The following is a 17,651-nucleotide window of genomic DNA, read 5'->3' on the forward strand; positions in this document are numbered from 1 at the left end:
AGCTCCAACTCTAAAATCATCTTGGAAGCACAATGAGGCAATGCGGGTAAATTATCCACAACTTTTCGATGGCTTAAAATTTCGAGGACGAAATTTGTTTAAGGGGGATAGGTTGTAGAGACCCTAATTTTTGTAATTACCATTAAATCCCTAACCTTCAGTTTATTTCAATAAAGCCCTTGAATTTTTATTTAATTGTGTTTTAAACCCTAAAATCAGAAAACATTGCGGAATAATTCAACTAAACCCTAATCGATCCCGGTAGATTAATAATTACCTTTAAAACCATATTATTAGTTATTAGACCCTATCATTAGATATTAATCACTCTAAAATTTTAATTCCCGGTAATGCCGTTTTTGCTCGGTTTCTCGCATTTGTTTGCGCTTTAATTTAACGGGACCCGAATTTATTATTTTAACTATTTTCTAATGTTAGTATATTAATAACATATATCAAGGTTCCATAAATTTAGACTTGGTCCCTATATACTTTTATTTTAGTTCATTCCAACCCTTAATTGTAATATCTTATTAATTAATGTACTTGTATTATATTATGTTTATAAATACAAATATCTCATACAAATATCATATATATATATATATATATGTATGTCTTGGAGCCCAAGTTGTTGACCATGTGATGGATAATAAGGGCCATAATTGCAACTTTGACAATTTGCACTTAGGGAACTTAGTCCCCAAGAAACCTTCCCAATCTTTTCTTTATATATATCTATATATGCACACTTCTCCCCCCTCATTATATACATTTTCAGCCATCCACTAGAGGAGTGAGAGAGAGTGATCTTGGAAAAAAAAAGAGAGAGGGAGAGAGTGAGAGAGAAGAAGAGGAGAAGAAAAGGAAGAATTGTGTTAGTCTTGTACAACAAAGGTAAACATACAACACCTCTTCTCTCAAGTTCTCTTACCACTTGTTTTTCCCCTCCTAATACATGCTCTTTGTATATATATGTTGTAGTCTAGGCCTACACTCTTGTATAAGTGTGTATTAATCAAGAAATGGTATGCTTCACTTTCTTTCTTAAATTTCCAGCAGCAAATCTTTTCCCTCTCTTGAATTTATTTTCCCATCAAAACTCCATAAACTCAAAATCTGTTTTTATGGTACAATATTTGGTATGTCTAGAGTATGTGGTAATTTTTGTAGGTCCTAAGGAGGCGTTTTTATAACCTAAACAATTTTTCTAAGTTTGTTACTCACAGAACCAGAAAAACAGTCAACTTTATCTATTTTTAGAAAATTCCAGAAAAATAATCTTGAGTCCAATTTTATGTCAAAATCTTAATCTTGGTGTTATATTTTAACTAAAATTTGTTTTAACTCAAGAGAGTGAGGGGTTTGAGAGAAAAACCGATTTGCGTAACGGTCAACGAATCTGGACAGATCTTGGTAATTCTGAATTATCTTAAAATCTAAAATACCTATCCTACTTTCGTAAATTGAGTTTGAAACTAGACTTATTTATCTACAAACTCACATGAGGCCAGGTACTTAGGGCCAATAAAAGTATTTTTTTCAAAATTATTTTCGAACTGGTTCAAAATCTGGAAATCTGGAAATTTGTGTTAATATGCTCTTATTTGGTTTGCAACTCTTATATTCTATGTTTCTTGAATGTGTTAGTCTCGATATGTAATCTGTGATAAATTGTAAATTTTCTTTACCATGAATAAATTACTTGTTGTTCAGTTTGGATTCGTAATTATACTGACCATGCTTTGCTATAACTGAGAACATAACGCACTTAATAAAGGGGAAATCAAATGGGATGGTAATGGGTTGCGACCATTGCATTAAATTTTATGAGATAATGAACGATTGATTCAAGAGTATGATATAATGGAATGTATTCCATCTTTGTGAAGTCTTGCGCAAGTGTGTTTCCGAACCCTAACATGGCACGGGAGGTATTCTGGCTGCTTAACGGAAATGGGAGGCATAAGGGTGGCAGTGAGGGTCTCACACAGGGAGAGTATCCCTGGAAGCCCGTTTCCTTGGGGCAGACCGTGATGTCACCACTTGGGTATGTAACCTAGGTGCGTGGGCATCATTGGTAATTGTGCGGTAAGTGACGCACTGCTGGTCATGCGGTAAGCGACGCATTGGTATTGTATTAACCAAGGAGGAGTCCGAATTGCCCGTGGCCAGTGTTAGTGGTTGGGTAGGAACGGCATTCCGCGGGGAGTTGCCTAGAACTAACTAAAATTGACTATTATTCATGAGAATTGAAATTTAATTATAAACTCTGCTTAATTATTGCTTTCATTGTATGTTATGATCATGCCGTTATGTTCTTGTGTATTTGGAATGGGAAAGGGGTTGGGGTGTGTGTGTTTACTGGGCATTCCAAGCTCATGGCGTTTTATGCCAGGTAAAGGCGAGTTTTACACCAAGAACAGAATCCCTAAAAGCTTTGTGGAACAGTGGCTGTCTTAGAAATTAGATTGCATATTTCCTGTATTTTGGATAATCTTTTTGTATCAAGGAACCGATATGTATCTAAAGACTTGAAGAATTTTATCTATAACTATTATTAATATTTTATTTTAGTGTAATTATTTGTATTTTGTGCTTAAAAATGATGTGTATCCTCTAGCTAAACCCCGGTGCATCGTTGTATTATATTATCAAAATTTGGGGCGTCACAGCATTTGCTTTGGTGGAAACGTTAATCCTATGTTTTGTAGTGTCAATGTAGATGTTGTTGGCCAAGCATATTAAATAGAGGGTACTAATACAGTTACTGACGTTAACTACAACCGTTGCAGGAAGCTTTTGGGTTGGAAATATGTAAGGAACATAAAGTATTTATCATTTTTGAGATTCTCTATATATATATTCTTATATATTGACTAAAAATCTTCTAACAAAATTATACTATTATAAGTTTAGGTTGAAGTGCCAGAGGAAACCAATGTACTTGAGACCGGAAGATTCATACTGCATTTGTAAGCTTTGAAACAAATAAATACCACTAATTCTGTACACAAAGTATTTTTTTTTTCCTTGTAATTTCTTTAATTTTGAGTTTCTTATGGATTTGATTCAACATCTGTGAATAGGCAAAAGCTACTACTATGGATGGAAACAATATGATGTATGCAAATACAAATGAACCTGTTGAAAATGCTTGAATTGACGGCAAAGAAGACATTTGAAATGACAATTGAAGAAGGACTCATATATACATGTAATATCAAATTCATCCTTTTTTTTTTCTTACTCTTAAAATTGACATTTGAAATGACAATTGAAGAAGGACATCTGAATAGTACGCTCGGACTGTCCGTCAGTCTGAGGATGATAGGCCGTATTAAAGGTCAACTTAGTGCCCAAGGCACTCTGCAAACTCTGTCACAACCTAGCAGTAAAACGAGGATCTCTATCTGAGACGATCGTCACTGGGACCCCGTGCAATCTCACTATGTCCCGAATATACAAGTCGGCAAGATGATCTACCGAATCTCTCACGCGCATAGGAATGAAATGCGCCGACTTAGTCAACCGGTCCACAACCACCCAAATAGCATCACTACCCCGTTGAGTCCTCGGAAGACCTACAACGAAGTCCATAGTGACATGCTCCCACTTCCACTCGGCAATAGGCAAGGGTTGCAACAAACCCGCTAGCCTCTGATGCTCGGCCTTCACTTGCTGACAAGTAAGGCACTTCGACACGAAAACAGCCACATCTCTCTTCATACCCCGCCACCAAAACTGGCGACCCAAATTCCGATACATCTTAGTGCCTCCCGGATGCACCACAAGGCGCGAATGATGAAACTCTTGGAGTACCTTCTCTCGGCAAGACTCCGGCACAAACAAACGATCTCGGTATCTCACACTCTGGTCGGGATACACCGTCAAACCCTTCTCAACTTTCCCACCGGAGATCTTCTCTCGGAAGGACTCTACCTCAAGGTCACCTCTCTGCGCCTCTAACACTCTAGTCACAAGTGTAGGCTGCGCAACAACAGAAAACAAGGCCGCAGCTTCAACAGATTCGCTCAGATGCAAATCAAACTCGCCAAGTACACCCAACATCCCCCATTCCCGGATGGCTATACAAGCTACATCACTAATGGATTTCCTACTAAGGGCATCGGCCACAACATTGGCCTTTCCTGGGTGATAGTGCAACTCAAAGTCATAATCCTCAATGAACTCCATCCACCTTCTCTGCCTCAAATTCAAGTCCCTCTGTGTAAACAGATACTTCAAACTCTTATGGTCCGAGAACACCTCGAACCTCTCACCATAAAGGTAGTGCCTCCAGATCTTCAAGGCAAAGATCACTGCGGCTAACTCTAAGTCGTGCGTAGGGTAATTCTTCTCGTGTATTTTCAACTGACGTGAGCCATAAGCTACCACTTTCCCTTCTTGCATCAACACACAACCCAAACCCTCTCGTGAGGCATCACAATAAACCGCATAACCCAACCCTCTCTCTGGAATAATCAAAACTGGAGCGGTGGTCAATCTAACCTTCAACTCTTGGAACAACTTTTCACAAGTCTCACTCCACACAAATTTGACTCCCTTCTGAGTCAGTCTAGTCAAAGGTGAAGCTAACCTGGAGAAATCCTTCACAAACCGGCGGTAATACCCAGCTAATCCCAGAAAACTGCGGATCTCAAACACACTGTTAGGCTGTGTCCAATCCTGCACCGCCTCAATCTTGGATGTATCAACAGACACCCCTTCCCCGGAAACTACATGGCCTAAGAACTTAACTTCTCCTAGCCAGAACTCACACTTCCCAAACTTGGCGTACAACCTATGGGCTCTAAGTAACTCAAGCACCACTCTCAAGTGTGCCTCGTGCTCCTCCTCTGAAGGTGAATAAATAAGAATGTCGTCCACGAAAACGACTACAAAACGATCCAAGAATTCCCGAAAGATCCTGTTCATCAAGTCCATAAAGACTGCCGGCACATTGGTAAGCCCGAATGGCATCACCAGAAACTCATAATGACCATACCGCGTATGGAATGTCGTCTTGGGAATATCCTCCTCCCTGACCCTCAACTGGTGGTAACCCGATCTCAAGTCTATCTTAGAGAAACAACGAGAACCCTTCAACTGGTCAAACAGATCATCTATACGGGGCATAGGGTACTTATTCTTGACCGTAGCCCGATTCAACTTCCGATAGTCTATACACAATCTCAAGGCACCATCTTTCTTTTTAGCAAAGAGGGCCGGTGCTCCCCACGGTGAGACACTAGGGCGAACAAAACCCTTATCTAACAATTCCTGGAGCTGAACTTTCAACTCAACCAACTCTGCTGGAGCAAAACGGTAAGGTGCCATAGAAATCGGCGCTGTGCCGGGCACTAGATCAATAGAGAACTCTATCTCTCGGTGAGGTGGTAAACTAACAAGGTCCTCGGGAAAGACATCCGAATACTCACAAATCACCTTCGGGCAAAACAGAAAAGTACCTCTCACTACTGATGGAGCCGGTACTAAATCCTACGCGGTAACAGCATACACGCGCCCTGAAGGCCCCTGATCCACCTGCTCACCCCTCGGAGCATACGACTGTTGCACTGACTGGGACGACGAAGCTCCCGGATTGGCCCTCGAGGCCTGCTGTAGCACGCGCCCGCGAGGGACCCCGCTACAGTTCGGACTCGATTTTGTTTGCGGTTCTTAATCTTGAACCAAAGAGTCCAAATCTGGCAAATCGTTTTGAGAAAACAGATTTTTGAAAAGAAGTGCCAAACATGGACTGCTTTGCCAGATACAGAGTCGCCACCTAAATATTTTTTATGGGGGAATTTAGGAAACCCTGACTCGGTGCCGAAGGCCACATGTCCGTCATCACCGGAGCTGTCTCGGCTCGGGAGCTTGGGTACGATCGGGGAAGGTCAGCTATGAGCACCCCCTTTCGCCCGGTCCGAAAACCGGCCTTTACTAACCATGATATCCGATTTTGAAAACGTTATGTGTTCTTAAACCAATTATTAGCTTAGCGTTACTATGTTATGCGCGCAGCAAACAAGTATAGACTAGATTGCCTAATTTGGAAATAAGCATTGCATATCCGTTTGTTTTGGAAAATGTTTTGGAATTTGCTACTCGCAAGTAGGCTAAAATACGGATTTCAACGAGTTTTTCCAACTCAAACAATCCAATCTTCACCCACAGGCATTCAAACAATTTATACACATAAGCATCTAGCCACATGGTAAGCATGCTGTCATGGCAACACTCGCACGCATGTAGTATGCTAAAGCAGGAAAATACTTACATAGTACTCCGTGCCAAAACAATAAACTAGTTAGCAAACATGCATGATCCTAGTTCATGTTAGAGTGGCTAATGCAACGCATGCAAAATGCAATTAGAGTAGGCTCGGCTAACCTATGCATGGCATGTGAAATGCAGTCAATTGATGCACGTATTCAATTTGGAATTGAAATACAAATGCAGTTAGCGTGATGTACCGAGCCCGGTGCATGTAAAACAAATGGATGAATGCACGCATGCATGCATAGCATAAGGTATGCTAATTTTAAATATGCCCTAGACTACCATCATAAGCAGGTAAATAAAAGGGAAGAAAGAAGTGGGGATTGGAAGACATACACACCACTCACACACACTTATTACAGATTTGCCCTCGCGCGGAGGGACCAAATAAATAATACAAATTAATTAACTACGCAAGCAAATTAAATATTACAAATTGCCTAATTAATTAATAAATTAACTAAGCTAGGAAAAACAGTAAACCGCCTCGGGAGGAGAGCCAGATGCAGCGCATGCTCGGATCCCGCTCAGAAGTGCACGGCCATGCATAGTCTGCCTCAGTTTTCCCTGCTCTGCTCCTCTGGAGGCTACCAAAACCTCAGGGATGTTTCTCTGGATACTGGGAATCACCACCGGCTGAGTAGAATTACCACTGGCAGTGGTATGTGGTCACCGGCACAAAATGAATCCATCGGCTGGTGAATTACTGCCGGTCGGCAATGTACACTGCCGGTCGGCAAAGAATGCCTGCAGAACCTGCAACTCACAGCAGCAGAGGACAGAACTTGCATGGCAATACAATTCAAACAATGTATGCACCAATTATGCCCTCTATCATGTTTATGACTCAAAAGGGCACGTGTCTCGATTCTCGGACCGCCAATCACGCATTTCCATGCATGACGGCCCAAAGAATCAAGTGTGCAACTTTCATGTCGAATTAAATGCAAACCCAACAAACAAACCAAGGCCCAATTCCTATCACCAAGTCAAGGAATAAGGCATGCATGCAAGATGCAATGCAACCTAGGCATACATGCTAAGGATGCAACATGGCATGGCACGACACTTATGCAAGCATACAAGCAAACATGAGGCAATGCAAATTTATGAAAAGGTGGACTTATACATGATTTAGGCAACCCTAAATAGGCCTAAAACAATGGCCAAAGTAACCAAAATAAAGGACTAAACACATACACACATGCACATGTTAAGGGTCAACACTTAGGCACAAATGGGACAACTCTCAAACACATTTGAAAGAAGGTAATCATGGACATATGGCATGCAAGGTAAGCTTTGAAAATCATGTTAAAACATGGTGCCAAACCAAGTAACAAGTCAAGCTAAACATGCAACAAATAGCCCAAGCATTCAAAGTAAACCAATGGAGTATTGAACTACACTTAACAAGACCAAACATGGCATGAACTTATTGACCAAAAACAGAGTTTTAGCACATTGAGACAAGGCCTAGAAATCACTTAGATGGCATCCAAATGACCTAAATTCAAAGGCATGCATAAATGCCAAAACAAGGAGCATGCTATCCAAGCTTTCAAAGCATTAAGGAGACATCCAAGGCAAACATATAGGCATGCAAAAGGGACTGAAATGACATGGTGGATAGTTCCAAACCACTAAATCAATGCAAGAACGTCATGCTATACATTCATACACTTAAGGCCAACAAGCCGGAATGCAAAGGAGCTATACTAAGCATGCCAAATCCGACCCAAACAACCTAGGACAGACCTTAAACATGGCAAAATGAGCACAAAACCTTCACAAGGCTAAGCCTAAAACATGCTAGAATAAAGGCTAACAACCTAAGGCGTATTAAGGCAATAACATGGCATTACATGGTAGGTATGCTAAGCATGCATGGTGTACCAAAACCAACACACAACAAGGTTATATCATGGCATAATAAGCATGGAAAACAACCAAGACATGATCAATACACACTCTAACATGATGCTCTCTCAAGAGGCCAAAATGGGTCCCTTTCAAGGACAACAAGGAGAGGGGGTGGCCCTCCCCTTTTGGAGACTTCAAGGCACCATCTCCACCACTGAAATCCCTCAAGATTTCAGTTGTGAAGAGGCCCAAACACCAAAGTCTCGAAACTCACTCAAAATAGCACAAAATGGGGCCTTTCAAGGCCTAAGAGGGGTCAAACACCTCCAAACCACAAAACACTCTTAATAAACAGTCAAGAGGGTTAAAAAACAGAACTTTTTTATATTATACACCAAGCTCAAAAACCATTTTAAGATTGGTAGAAATACAATGCAAGATTGGGGAATAAAGAGGCAAAATTGTTACCCTTGAAGACCCCTTCACAAATGGTGCTCCAACAGCCCTCCTTGGCTTAAAAACAGCTCCAAAACTTCAAAACCAACCTCTTAGAACCTCAGTAGCTAAGTGAAGGTGAAACACTATATGTTTGTGTGCAATAGTAAGACACAAATGCACTTAGACACACACAAGAGGGAGATATAGAGATAGAAAGTGTATGGTTTCTAACCCTAGAACTCAAAACCCTAAAAATGGCTATCTAAAAAATATCTCAAGTCTCTCAAGTGTCTCACCTCAAGCCAAGAGAGAAGACTCTCTCTTATAGCCTTTTGTCTTGTAAAGCTTACAAGACAAGCTTCTAAAGAGAGAGATCCCTCCATACACGTGTATGGGGGGGAGCCAAAAGCAAGACAGCTGTGATAAAATATCTGCAAAAGCAGATGCACAGTAGTCGGCCGGCCAAAGATGCCATTTTGGCAAAAAGGAGTGCCGACCGGCAACAAATAGTGCCGACCGGCAATATACATTGCCGATGGCAGCAAAAACCAGCCGGTGACCTCTAGCCACTGCCGGTGGTGTGTGGGGATGCCTCATAAGGCATTCCCTGCCCCTCCAAGGTAAAACACAAGTGTTTGGTGCAAAACCAGATACTAAACAGTCAAGTTCGGAGTTCCTGAGGCAAGGCGCGTAGCCGAGACCTCCGGGAACTCCAAACGAACACAAACAGGGGTAATCACCAAGTGTTCCAATGGTGACGTCCAAGTCTTGAGGACGGTCAAAAATGGGGTGTCTACAGTTGCCCCTCTTTGACAGAACTCGAAAGTCATAACAATGACGGGAGTGAATGTCAAAGCCCAGAGACGGCCCATTTTTGACAAGGCCGAAGACTCAGACAAACATGCAAGACAAACAAGATATGCGCCCGAAGGCAGGGGCAAAATGCAAGACAATGCAAAAAAGAATGCAAAATGATATGCAATATATACAAAACAATGTATAAATAATGCAAATGAAAATGCAATGCAATTGAAACAATGCAAACTATATGCAAAGCAATTGAATTACGATCCAATCACGAGTGATTCGAAACCACACCTATGTCAAATAGATTGATGGAGGTAACAAGTCTGTCTACCATAGAACGGTCTACTGAACTATGAGCATCGTAGACAGACACAAGAACGAGTATTGGGGGGGAATTGACACAAGTGGGGAAACGACCCGCTGGAGAAAGGACAATGATCCTAATGCCGGATGCAAAAATTACACTACAATGCAATATATATATGGATATGCTGGGGAGGTGGCAATGGATATGGCACGCGGGCCAAACCAAATCTTGCCTAGGTAAGGCATGTACGCATACAAGCCATGTCTAACATAGAACGGTCCACTGAACTATGCTTCAACACGAGAAGTATGGGCACATACCAGACCAAGCTCAACATGGAAAGGTGCAAGCCATAGATGGAAGTGATGCAATGAATACATGCAAACTAAAATGTAATATTTACAAATATGCAATGGGATGGAAATGGATATTTACAATGGATATGGCCTGCAGGCCAAACCAAATCTTGCTTAGGAAAGGCATGTAGGCATACGAGCCATGTCTAACACAGAAAAGGTGCCGCAACCCTCAAAACAACATACCAGCGTGGAATAGGCGCGTACACATGCAGAACTGTGCTTTAACGTGAAAAGTAAGGGCACATACCAGACCAAGCTCAATATGGAAAGGCGCAAGCCATAGATGGAAGGTGATGCAATGAATGCATGCAATCTACAATGCAATATCTACAAATATGCAATGGAATGGATATTTACAAAATGCATGACAATGCAGTATGATGCGATCTACTGGGGAAAATGCAATGAATGCATGCAAGCTACAATGGAAATGCATGACAATGCACTATGATGCAACGGCTATGATTGCAGCTTTCCCTATCTTACCAATAGGGCGATATACTAGGTTGGTTCAGTATCCAGAACTGAGGCGCCGACATGCCGCCTCAATCTATGGGGCTTCCATACAGATTTCAAGCCGAGGATACACCCCTGGGTATTTAAACCAGACTTTAGTCTCGGAACTCCCGAACCTTTGCGTTCTAGGCATTAGCCGTTCGAACTCTAGTTTCCACCGTCCCAATTGGTCTTCTAGGAACTCACTGCAAACATAGGCAGGTGGCTTTACCAGACCACCGAAAGTCATTTGGGCACGACAAACACCAAAGGAATTGCACCTTCAGAGGATTTAGGGTCTCCTAGACCGGGATGCAAAATGTATGCATGACAATGCAACTATTTACGATGATGCATGACATTGCAACTATATTTTTGTTTTGTTTGTTTTTTTTTTGAAATGCAAATGATGTATAAAATGTATGTTGCATGAAATGCGCGACAACACGCGGCTTAAGATATGCATGACAATGCAACCGAAATGCACACATCAATGTGCCGAAGGTTTCGCACCTTCCAAGGATTTAAGGTCTCCTAGACCGTATAGATACCTGCGCGGCTCGTCTGGTCGCTCCAGCCTCAAATGAACCGTACATACAATATCGCGCCTGAAAAGAAAACAAACTTAACAGGTACAATGTTGTTAGCAACATGCATGACAATGCAAATGAGGCACGCGTGCTAATGCAAATGTCGACACACATGCCAACGAAAATGTGACACGCATGCCAATGAAAATGAGGCATGCATGCCGGATGATACAAATGAGACACGCATGCCTCATAAGATGCAGAATGATGCAAGTGTGACACGCATGCCACACGGAATGTAAAATGATACAAATGAGACACGCATTCCTCATAAGATGCAAAATGATGCAAGTGTGACACGCATGCCACATCGAATGCAAAATGATACAAATGAGACACGCATGCCTCATAAGATGCAAAATGATGCAAGTGTGACATGCATGCCACACGGAATGCAAAATGATACAAATGAGATACGCATGCCTCATAAGATGCAAAATGATACAAGTGTGACACGCATGCCACACGGAATGTAAAATGATACAAATGAGACACGCATGTCTCATAAGATGCAAAAATGAGGTGCACAAAACAGTGCGATGCGCTAAACAGCGCGAATGTAAACTGCACAAAACAGTGCGATGGAGGTGCGCAAAAGAGCGCGAAATGTAAACTGCACAAAACAGTGCGATTGAGGTATGCAAAATAGCGCGAATGTAAACTGCACAAAACAGTGCGATGCGCTAAACAGCGCGAGTGTAAACTGCACAAAACAGTGCGATGCGCAAAATAGCGCGAATGAAATGTAATGCACAAAACAGTGCGATGCGCTAAACAGCGCGAGTGAAATGCAATGCACAAAACAGTGCGATACTTTTTAAAGTGCACAAAAAAGTGCAATGCGCTAAACAGCGCGATTGAAATGCAATGCACAAAACAGTGCGATGCGCTAAACAGTGCGATTGAAATGCAATGCACAAAACAGTGCGATGCGCTAAACAGCGTGAGTGAAATGCAATGCACAAAACAGTGCGATGATTTTTAAAGTGCACAAAATAGTGCGATGCGCTAAACAGCGTGATTGAAATGCAATGCACAAAATAGTGCGATGCGCTAAACAACGCGATTGAAATGCGATAGGCATGGGGAAACTTTTGAGCTTTTGTAAAAGCTAAAAGGATACGAAAAGGATACACCATTGTATGAGTTGGAGTACTACGCACAGAAGACGAGGTCCGAGGTCAAAACGGAGGTCGGTCGAGCATCGGAGATACACTTTCTTGCACTTTCTTGAGCTATGAAGACCAAAAACTACTCATATGGCCTAAACAAGGTCGTAGGAACACCACCGGCCGGGAGGGGAAGCCACCGGCTGTCCATCGACTGCAAAATAATCCCATCGGCACAATATTATGCCGGCCGGCACAAAATGTTGCCGACCGGAAAAAAGTTCCTGAATCGGTGCAGATTCGACATTTCACCACGTGTGTTTTAAAATAGGGTTTCTAAACCCTATTTTTTTACTTCCTTCTCCGCCGAAAATCCACATTTTTTCTCTCTAGAGTATTTTCCTCTCCACTTTCCTCCGTTTCTTCGCGTTCTACGCCTGTTTTGTCGTCGAATTCGCGATTTTCTTCGCATTTCGGACATTTTCAACCGAACAAATCTTTGTTTCGGTGCCTCTTTTGCCGTTCCCACCTTTTTGGGGTTTGTTCCCCTCGCTTTCCTCTTGGTTTCCGTGCCCTTTTCACATCCCGGCCTTTTCGGTCATTTTCGGCCTTCTCGGGAGTTGATTTTTCGGTTGACTTTCCATATTCTAGCCCGGTTTTCGTTCCTCCGGCTATTTTTTACCATTCTTGACATGGCGGATGACATTCCACGCGGTGGGACTCCCCCAGATCGCGAGATGGATCCCGGGGTCAAGCTCCTACCTTTGAGCGAGCGCCCGTTCGACCCGGCGACCTACCGGCCGGCGATTCATGTTCTGCCCCCTGACGGACTGTGCCAGTTTCGGAGTTTCGAGAGGTACGTGCCACCCGAGCTATTACTGCGTGAGCCTACCTCCCACCTGTCTTTCGACGCTTCCGAGGTAACTCTCTTTTCTCTGCTTTACTTTCTGCAATGTAGGATACAAAACTGTCGTAGCTAGTTGTGCTCTTTAATTGCTTTAGCTCAGATACCCCGTATACTGTAGTTGATTGTAAACATACGTGCAACTGATATCTTCTTGAGACTGACACATGCACACACACTGCACTAGCCCTGAATCACCCGAACACACGGCGCACACTGTATTTCACTGCATACACACTGGTACCCGGTATTTGTTTAAATCTGTCAAACTTGCACACATGCTACATCCGTCCTGAACCACCCAAACACGCTAACGCATCACACGTTGTAGTTCACTGTAAGCACACCGGCACCCGGTATTTGTTTAAATTTGTTAAACTTGCACACATGCTACATCTATATGCTTCTTAGAACTGCGTTTTGAATGTTGCCTTGCAATTGTTGTTTTTTTTTTGTTTACAGGGAGATTCCCATACCATTCGTGGGTATGGGAACACCGGCGCTCGGGACTGGTACGCCGAGCTTCCCGATGCGGTCCATCGCATCGTGGACCAAGCGAGTTTCGGCGCATTCTGCAGAGGACTCTCCAGGCTCACTACATGCAGACCTCTTCTCGCCGCTCTGGTGGAGAGGTGGTGGGACACCACCGATTCATTTCATTTTTCTGCGGCAAGGGACATGACGATGACCCCTTACGATTTCTCGATGCTCACAGGCATCGAGGTAGGGGGTGATCCGATCCCCTTTGATATTGATATGGACGAGTGGACCGCCGCTCAGATCCATCTACTTGGTGAGGTGCCACCCCTCGCTCGTCCAAGCTACGTCCGATATTCCTGGTTCAAGGTGCAGTTCCGGGTCCAGCCCACCCTTGTTGACGCAGCCCCGATGACTTCGGAGGCCGTGGAGAGGTACGCACGCGGCTTCCTCATTTTCTTGTTTGGGACGACTATTTTCGCCAACCGGGCGAACACCGTGCCTCTCTGCCTGCTCAGCGCACTGGTGGACGTCCGAGGCATCTTGCATTACGACTGGGGTGGCGCCGCTCTGGCCACTCTCTACGGGTATATGAGCTCAGCTTCCCGTGGCAGCGGACAGTTGCTCGGGGGCTACTGGCGGGCCTGGGAGGTACGTTTCTTCTCCGCTTTTCATTTCTGCTTTTCTATCTTCTCTGTACTCTGTACACTGCACACACTGTAGTCTGCTTTATACTTATTGTATACTGTACACACGGCACACGCATACACTCTGCTTTACACTGACTGTACACTGTTCACACTGCACACTGTACACAATACACTGCACAACACACGACCCTATTATTTCTGCTTTTACTCTATATTCTGCTTTATCTGATAATCATATTGATGTTTTCTCTACAGTTGTGGGTTTACGCCTACTTTCCTAGGCTCGCACCCGTACCGGTCACGGAGACCCCTCTAGTCGTCCCCTTTTCGCGTCGCTTTGACGGGAGATGCACCCGGAGGCCGCGAGAGACTTTCGGCTTCTTCCGCCGCTTCTTCGACACCATCACCCCCGCGGAGGTATGTTTTACTTGCAGTTTATTTAAGCTTCGCCTTTCCACTGCACATTTCAATAATAGTAGATAACAAACTGTATTGCATTTTCAGATCACCTGGCAGCCTTGGGCTCCTTTGCCAGCCGTGACGCGGGATCGGTTTGACGGTGCTGATGAGACCTCGCATTTTCGGATCTTGCTGGAGGGCCCGGTCTGTCGGGCTTGGTACCTGGGTGAGCGTTTCTTACGCCAGACCCTAGGGTTACCGGAGCAGATAGTCCCGGTTCACCCTCCCGAGGATATGAGGGAGACCGAGAGGCTCACTACGGAGCAGATGGCCGACTATACCATCGGTTGGGAGGCGACCCACTTCAGAGGCATCGGCGACTACCGAGAGTATGTGCAGGCGTATCTTATGCGGCCTCTGAGCGGCGGCCGTCGAGCTGAGGGAGTTAGACCCGTGGCGCCAGCAGCGAGGACAGGAGCGGGAGCTGGAGCTGGAGCTTCGAGGAGGGCCCGAGTCCGTGGCAGGGGCGGAGTTCAGGGGGGACGGGGGATCGATTGGCCCGTTCTGCCTACTTCACTGACTTTCCGAGGGCAGGGCGGGGCGACCTATTAGGTCCCCTTCGCCCCTCCGCCGGCTGATCACGAGTTTGTCGGTGTCCCCAACTTGCCTCCAGTATGTATTACTACATTTTTGTACAGTCATTTCATTTCAGTTTATTTGATATTCCACAGAATATTGATGCATCTGATACTTTTGCAGGCTTCTTCTGAGTACACCCTGCAGTCATTGGAGATGAATGCCTCCATGATGGGGATGCTACAGCAGACCTTTGATCTCCTGGCCCTCTACAGCATTCCGGTATGTTTTTCCGATCACGGCCTCAAATCACTCACAAGCTGATTCACGTAATCTGATGCACGACACAACACCCGATGCACTGATCTCACAGCGTCTGATACACTGCATACACTGCATTCTGCACTGTACTCTACACTGATAAACTGTTCACGGCATTCACACACTGTACTCATACACTGCATTCTGCACGGTACTCTGCACTGATAAACTGCTCACGGCATTCATACACTGTACTCATACACTACATTCTGCACTGATAAACTGTCCACAGTATACTGATGTATTTGTCTTTTGTGTACTTTTTCAGCCTCCCTTCCAGATTCCCGGGGTAGGAGGTGCTCCGGCTGGACCTTCCGTCCCCGCCCGAGGGAGAGATGAGGAGGGCAGAGTATTCCCCCGCTCCAAGGCGGGGCGCACTCATGCTGGGAGTAGTTCGCGGGCTCCCGTTCCTGATGATGACGATGATGAGGATGACGAGTCGGAGGCGGAGGTCGAGTCGGAGGCAGAGTCATCGGAGGAGGAGACCGGAGGCGGCACTAGCTCGGGCTCTGACGGCGATGCTGCTGATGCTCCTGGACCTTCGTCCAGGAAGAGGACTAGGACAGACCGTTAGCCCTTGGAGTCACTGGACACGGATTTTATTTTTCTTCTTTCTTGTACTTTTCCTTTTGTTGGTAGTTAGGATGCTTTGTACTGCCGCAGGCAGATTTTTGTTTTCCTCAAAACTTTGTACTTGAAAAAGATTATGAAATGAACAAAAAATTTTGCTTAAAAAGTGTTACATTTACATATCTCATGTATTGCATCGCATCCCATCATGTTACACTTCAATGTAAATGGAATTGATCTATGGTCTGAATGTTGAACACTTGCACTGTGGTAATCGGATAACTAAACAGCCAACAGCAAAATAAACCCAAGCAACCCACTGCCTGATTCTGGACACACAACCATTACTCTACTGGGGATTAATCTGCATACAACCCATAACACAGTATTCGGTTTATTCTGCACACAGCAAACTTTAAACGAAACAACCCAATCTGACAAGACGGCCTACGGGGGTGAAACCAGCTGGAGTTGAAGCACGCTCAAATATAGAGAATGGCACAGCATTCTGAGCATAAATGATTTTTGAAATTGAGTAAGGGTTTTTCAAACCGGGGTATCGAGCCTACAACTGAACACAGCGGGGAAAGACAAAAAGGTACACGACCTAATCATAATGAGACAGGCTCGGAAGAAACCTAAAGCAAAGGTTGAGGTAAACAAAACAAAAGATACGACACACAGACACGTTAACGAAGACGGGGGACCTCTGATCACGAGGAGCCAGTTTCTCTGGGTATCGTTTCCCACCCCCTTCTCATTTGTGATTCTCACATCACTCAGCTCTCAAGCTCGGATTTTCTCTCAAAACCCTTTCCCTCACTTTTCTCTCAACTCACACCTCTCCATTCTTCATTCTCTCATTTTTCGTCCCTCCCCAAGGTGATCAATGAATGAATAGGAAGTTGCGGGTTCATGCCCAATGCTGTTAGCTCACGGCTATTTCTTCTGGTGGGTAGAGTGCCCTTCTGGCAAGTATGTTGACGACGGGGGGAAGACAGAACGCCTGACTCAACTGTGCCCCTAGTTCATCACTTTAACCATTCTTTGTTTTTGCTTTCTACTAAAACAGTTTTGATCAAAATGAGAGTCGGATTAACGTACTTGTTCGATTTTTAATTTGAAAGCCATGCAAGTCAGGCTGTAAGCACTGAAAGTTTTCCTTTTTTGGGTCCAAGAAAATGGTCCAGTTTTGGAAAATGGAACAGTTTTCGAGAAAATAGTCAACCTCAGTAAAAAATTTCAAAAACTATTTTGCAAACAGTCAATGCTCAACGAGCATGGAACTTACCCTTTGAGATGCGCAACCTCGGATCGGAGGCAATGGAAAATTGCCCCTGGCTTAAAGGGGGTGGATGGCAACGGAAAGTTGCCCCTGGTTTGAATGGCATCTCGCGACGACTCGTGGCAACGGAAAGTTGCCCCTTGTTTGGATGATACCGCAGCAGTCCGCAAACAGTCTTCATTGGCGGTGGTCGAGCTCTTGGACACAGAGATGACG

General features: G+C 44.2%; 2 protein-coding genes across 2 annotated transcripts; both read left to right on the forward strand.

Moving 5' to 3' along the window:
* Positions 1–13,623: 13,623 nt before the first annotated feature.
* Positions 13,624–15,355, forward strand: LOC145814038 (protein MAINTENANCE OF MERISTEMS-like). Its single transcript, XM_082910553.1, has 3 exons — positions 13,624–14,285; positions 14,540–14,701; positions 14,789–15,355. The coding sequence occupies exons 1-3, from the start codon at positions 13,836–13,838 to the stop codon at positions 15,293–15,295; spliced, it is 1,119 nt and encodes a 372-aa protein (XP_082766679.1). The 5' UTR covers positions 13,624–13,835; the 3' UTR covers positions 15,296–15,355.
* A 92-nt stretch (positions 15,356–15,447) lies between these two features.
* On the forward strand, positions 15,448–16,316 carry LOC145814039 (uncharacterized). The gene is made up of 2 exons (XM_082910554.1): positions 15,448–15,541; positions 15,849–16,316. Exons 1-2 carry the CDS (start codon positions 15,476–15,478, stop codon positions 16,152–16,154), a joined length of 372 nt encoding a protein of 123 aa, XP_082766680.1. The 5' UTR covers positions 15,448–15,475; the 3' UTR covers positions 16,155–16,316.
* The last annotated feature ends 1,335 nt before the right edge of the window (positions 16,317–17,651 follow it).

The sequence above is a fragment of the Camellia sinensis genome, unplaced genomic scaffold (assembly GCF_055761805.1).
Source record: "Camellia sinensis isolate YWXY unplaced genomic scaffold, ASM5576180v1 Unanchor1, whole genome shotgun sequence".
NCBI lineage: Eukaryota > Viridiplantae > Streptophyta > Magnoliopsida > Ericales > Theaceae > Camellia > Camellia sinensis.

Excerpts from the sequence above, each read along its gene's own strand:
- LOC145814038 (XM_082910553.1), top strand. The coding sequence starts at position 13,836 with ATGACGATGACCCCTTACGATTTCTCGATGCTCACAGGCATCGAGGTA. Across the intron at positions 14,286-14,539 it reads GCTACTGGCGGGCCTGGGAG|TTGTGGGTTTACGCCTACTT; the intron begins GTACGTTTCTTC and ends TTTTCTCTACAG. Across the intron at positions 14,702-14,788 it reads ACACCATCACCCCCGCGGAG|ATCACCTGGCAGCCTTGGGC; the intron begins GTATGTTTTACT and ends TTGCATTTTCAG.
- LOC145814039 (XM_082910554.1), top strand. The coding sequence starts at position 15,476 with ATGAATGCCTCCATGATGGGGATGCTACAGCAGACCTTTGATCTCCTG. Across the intron at positions 15,542-15,848 it reads TGGCCCTCTACAGCATTCCG|CCTCCCTTCCAGATTCCCGG; the intron begins GTATGTTTTTCC and ends GTACTTTTTCAG.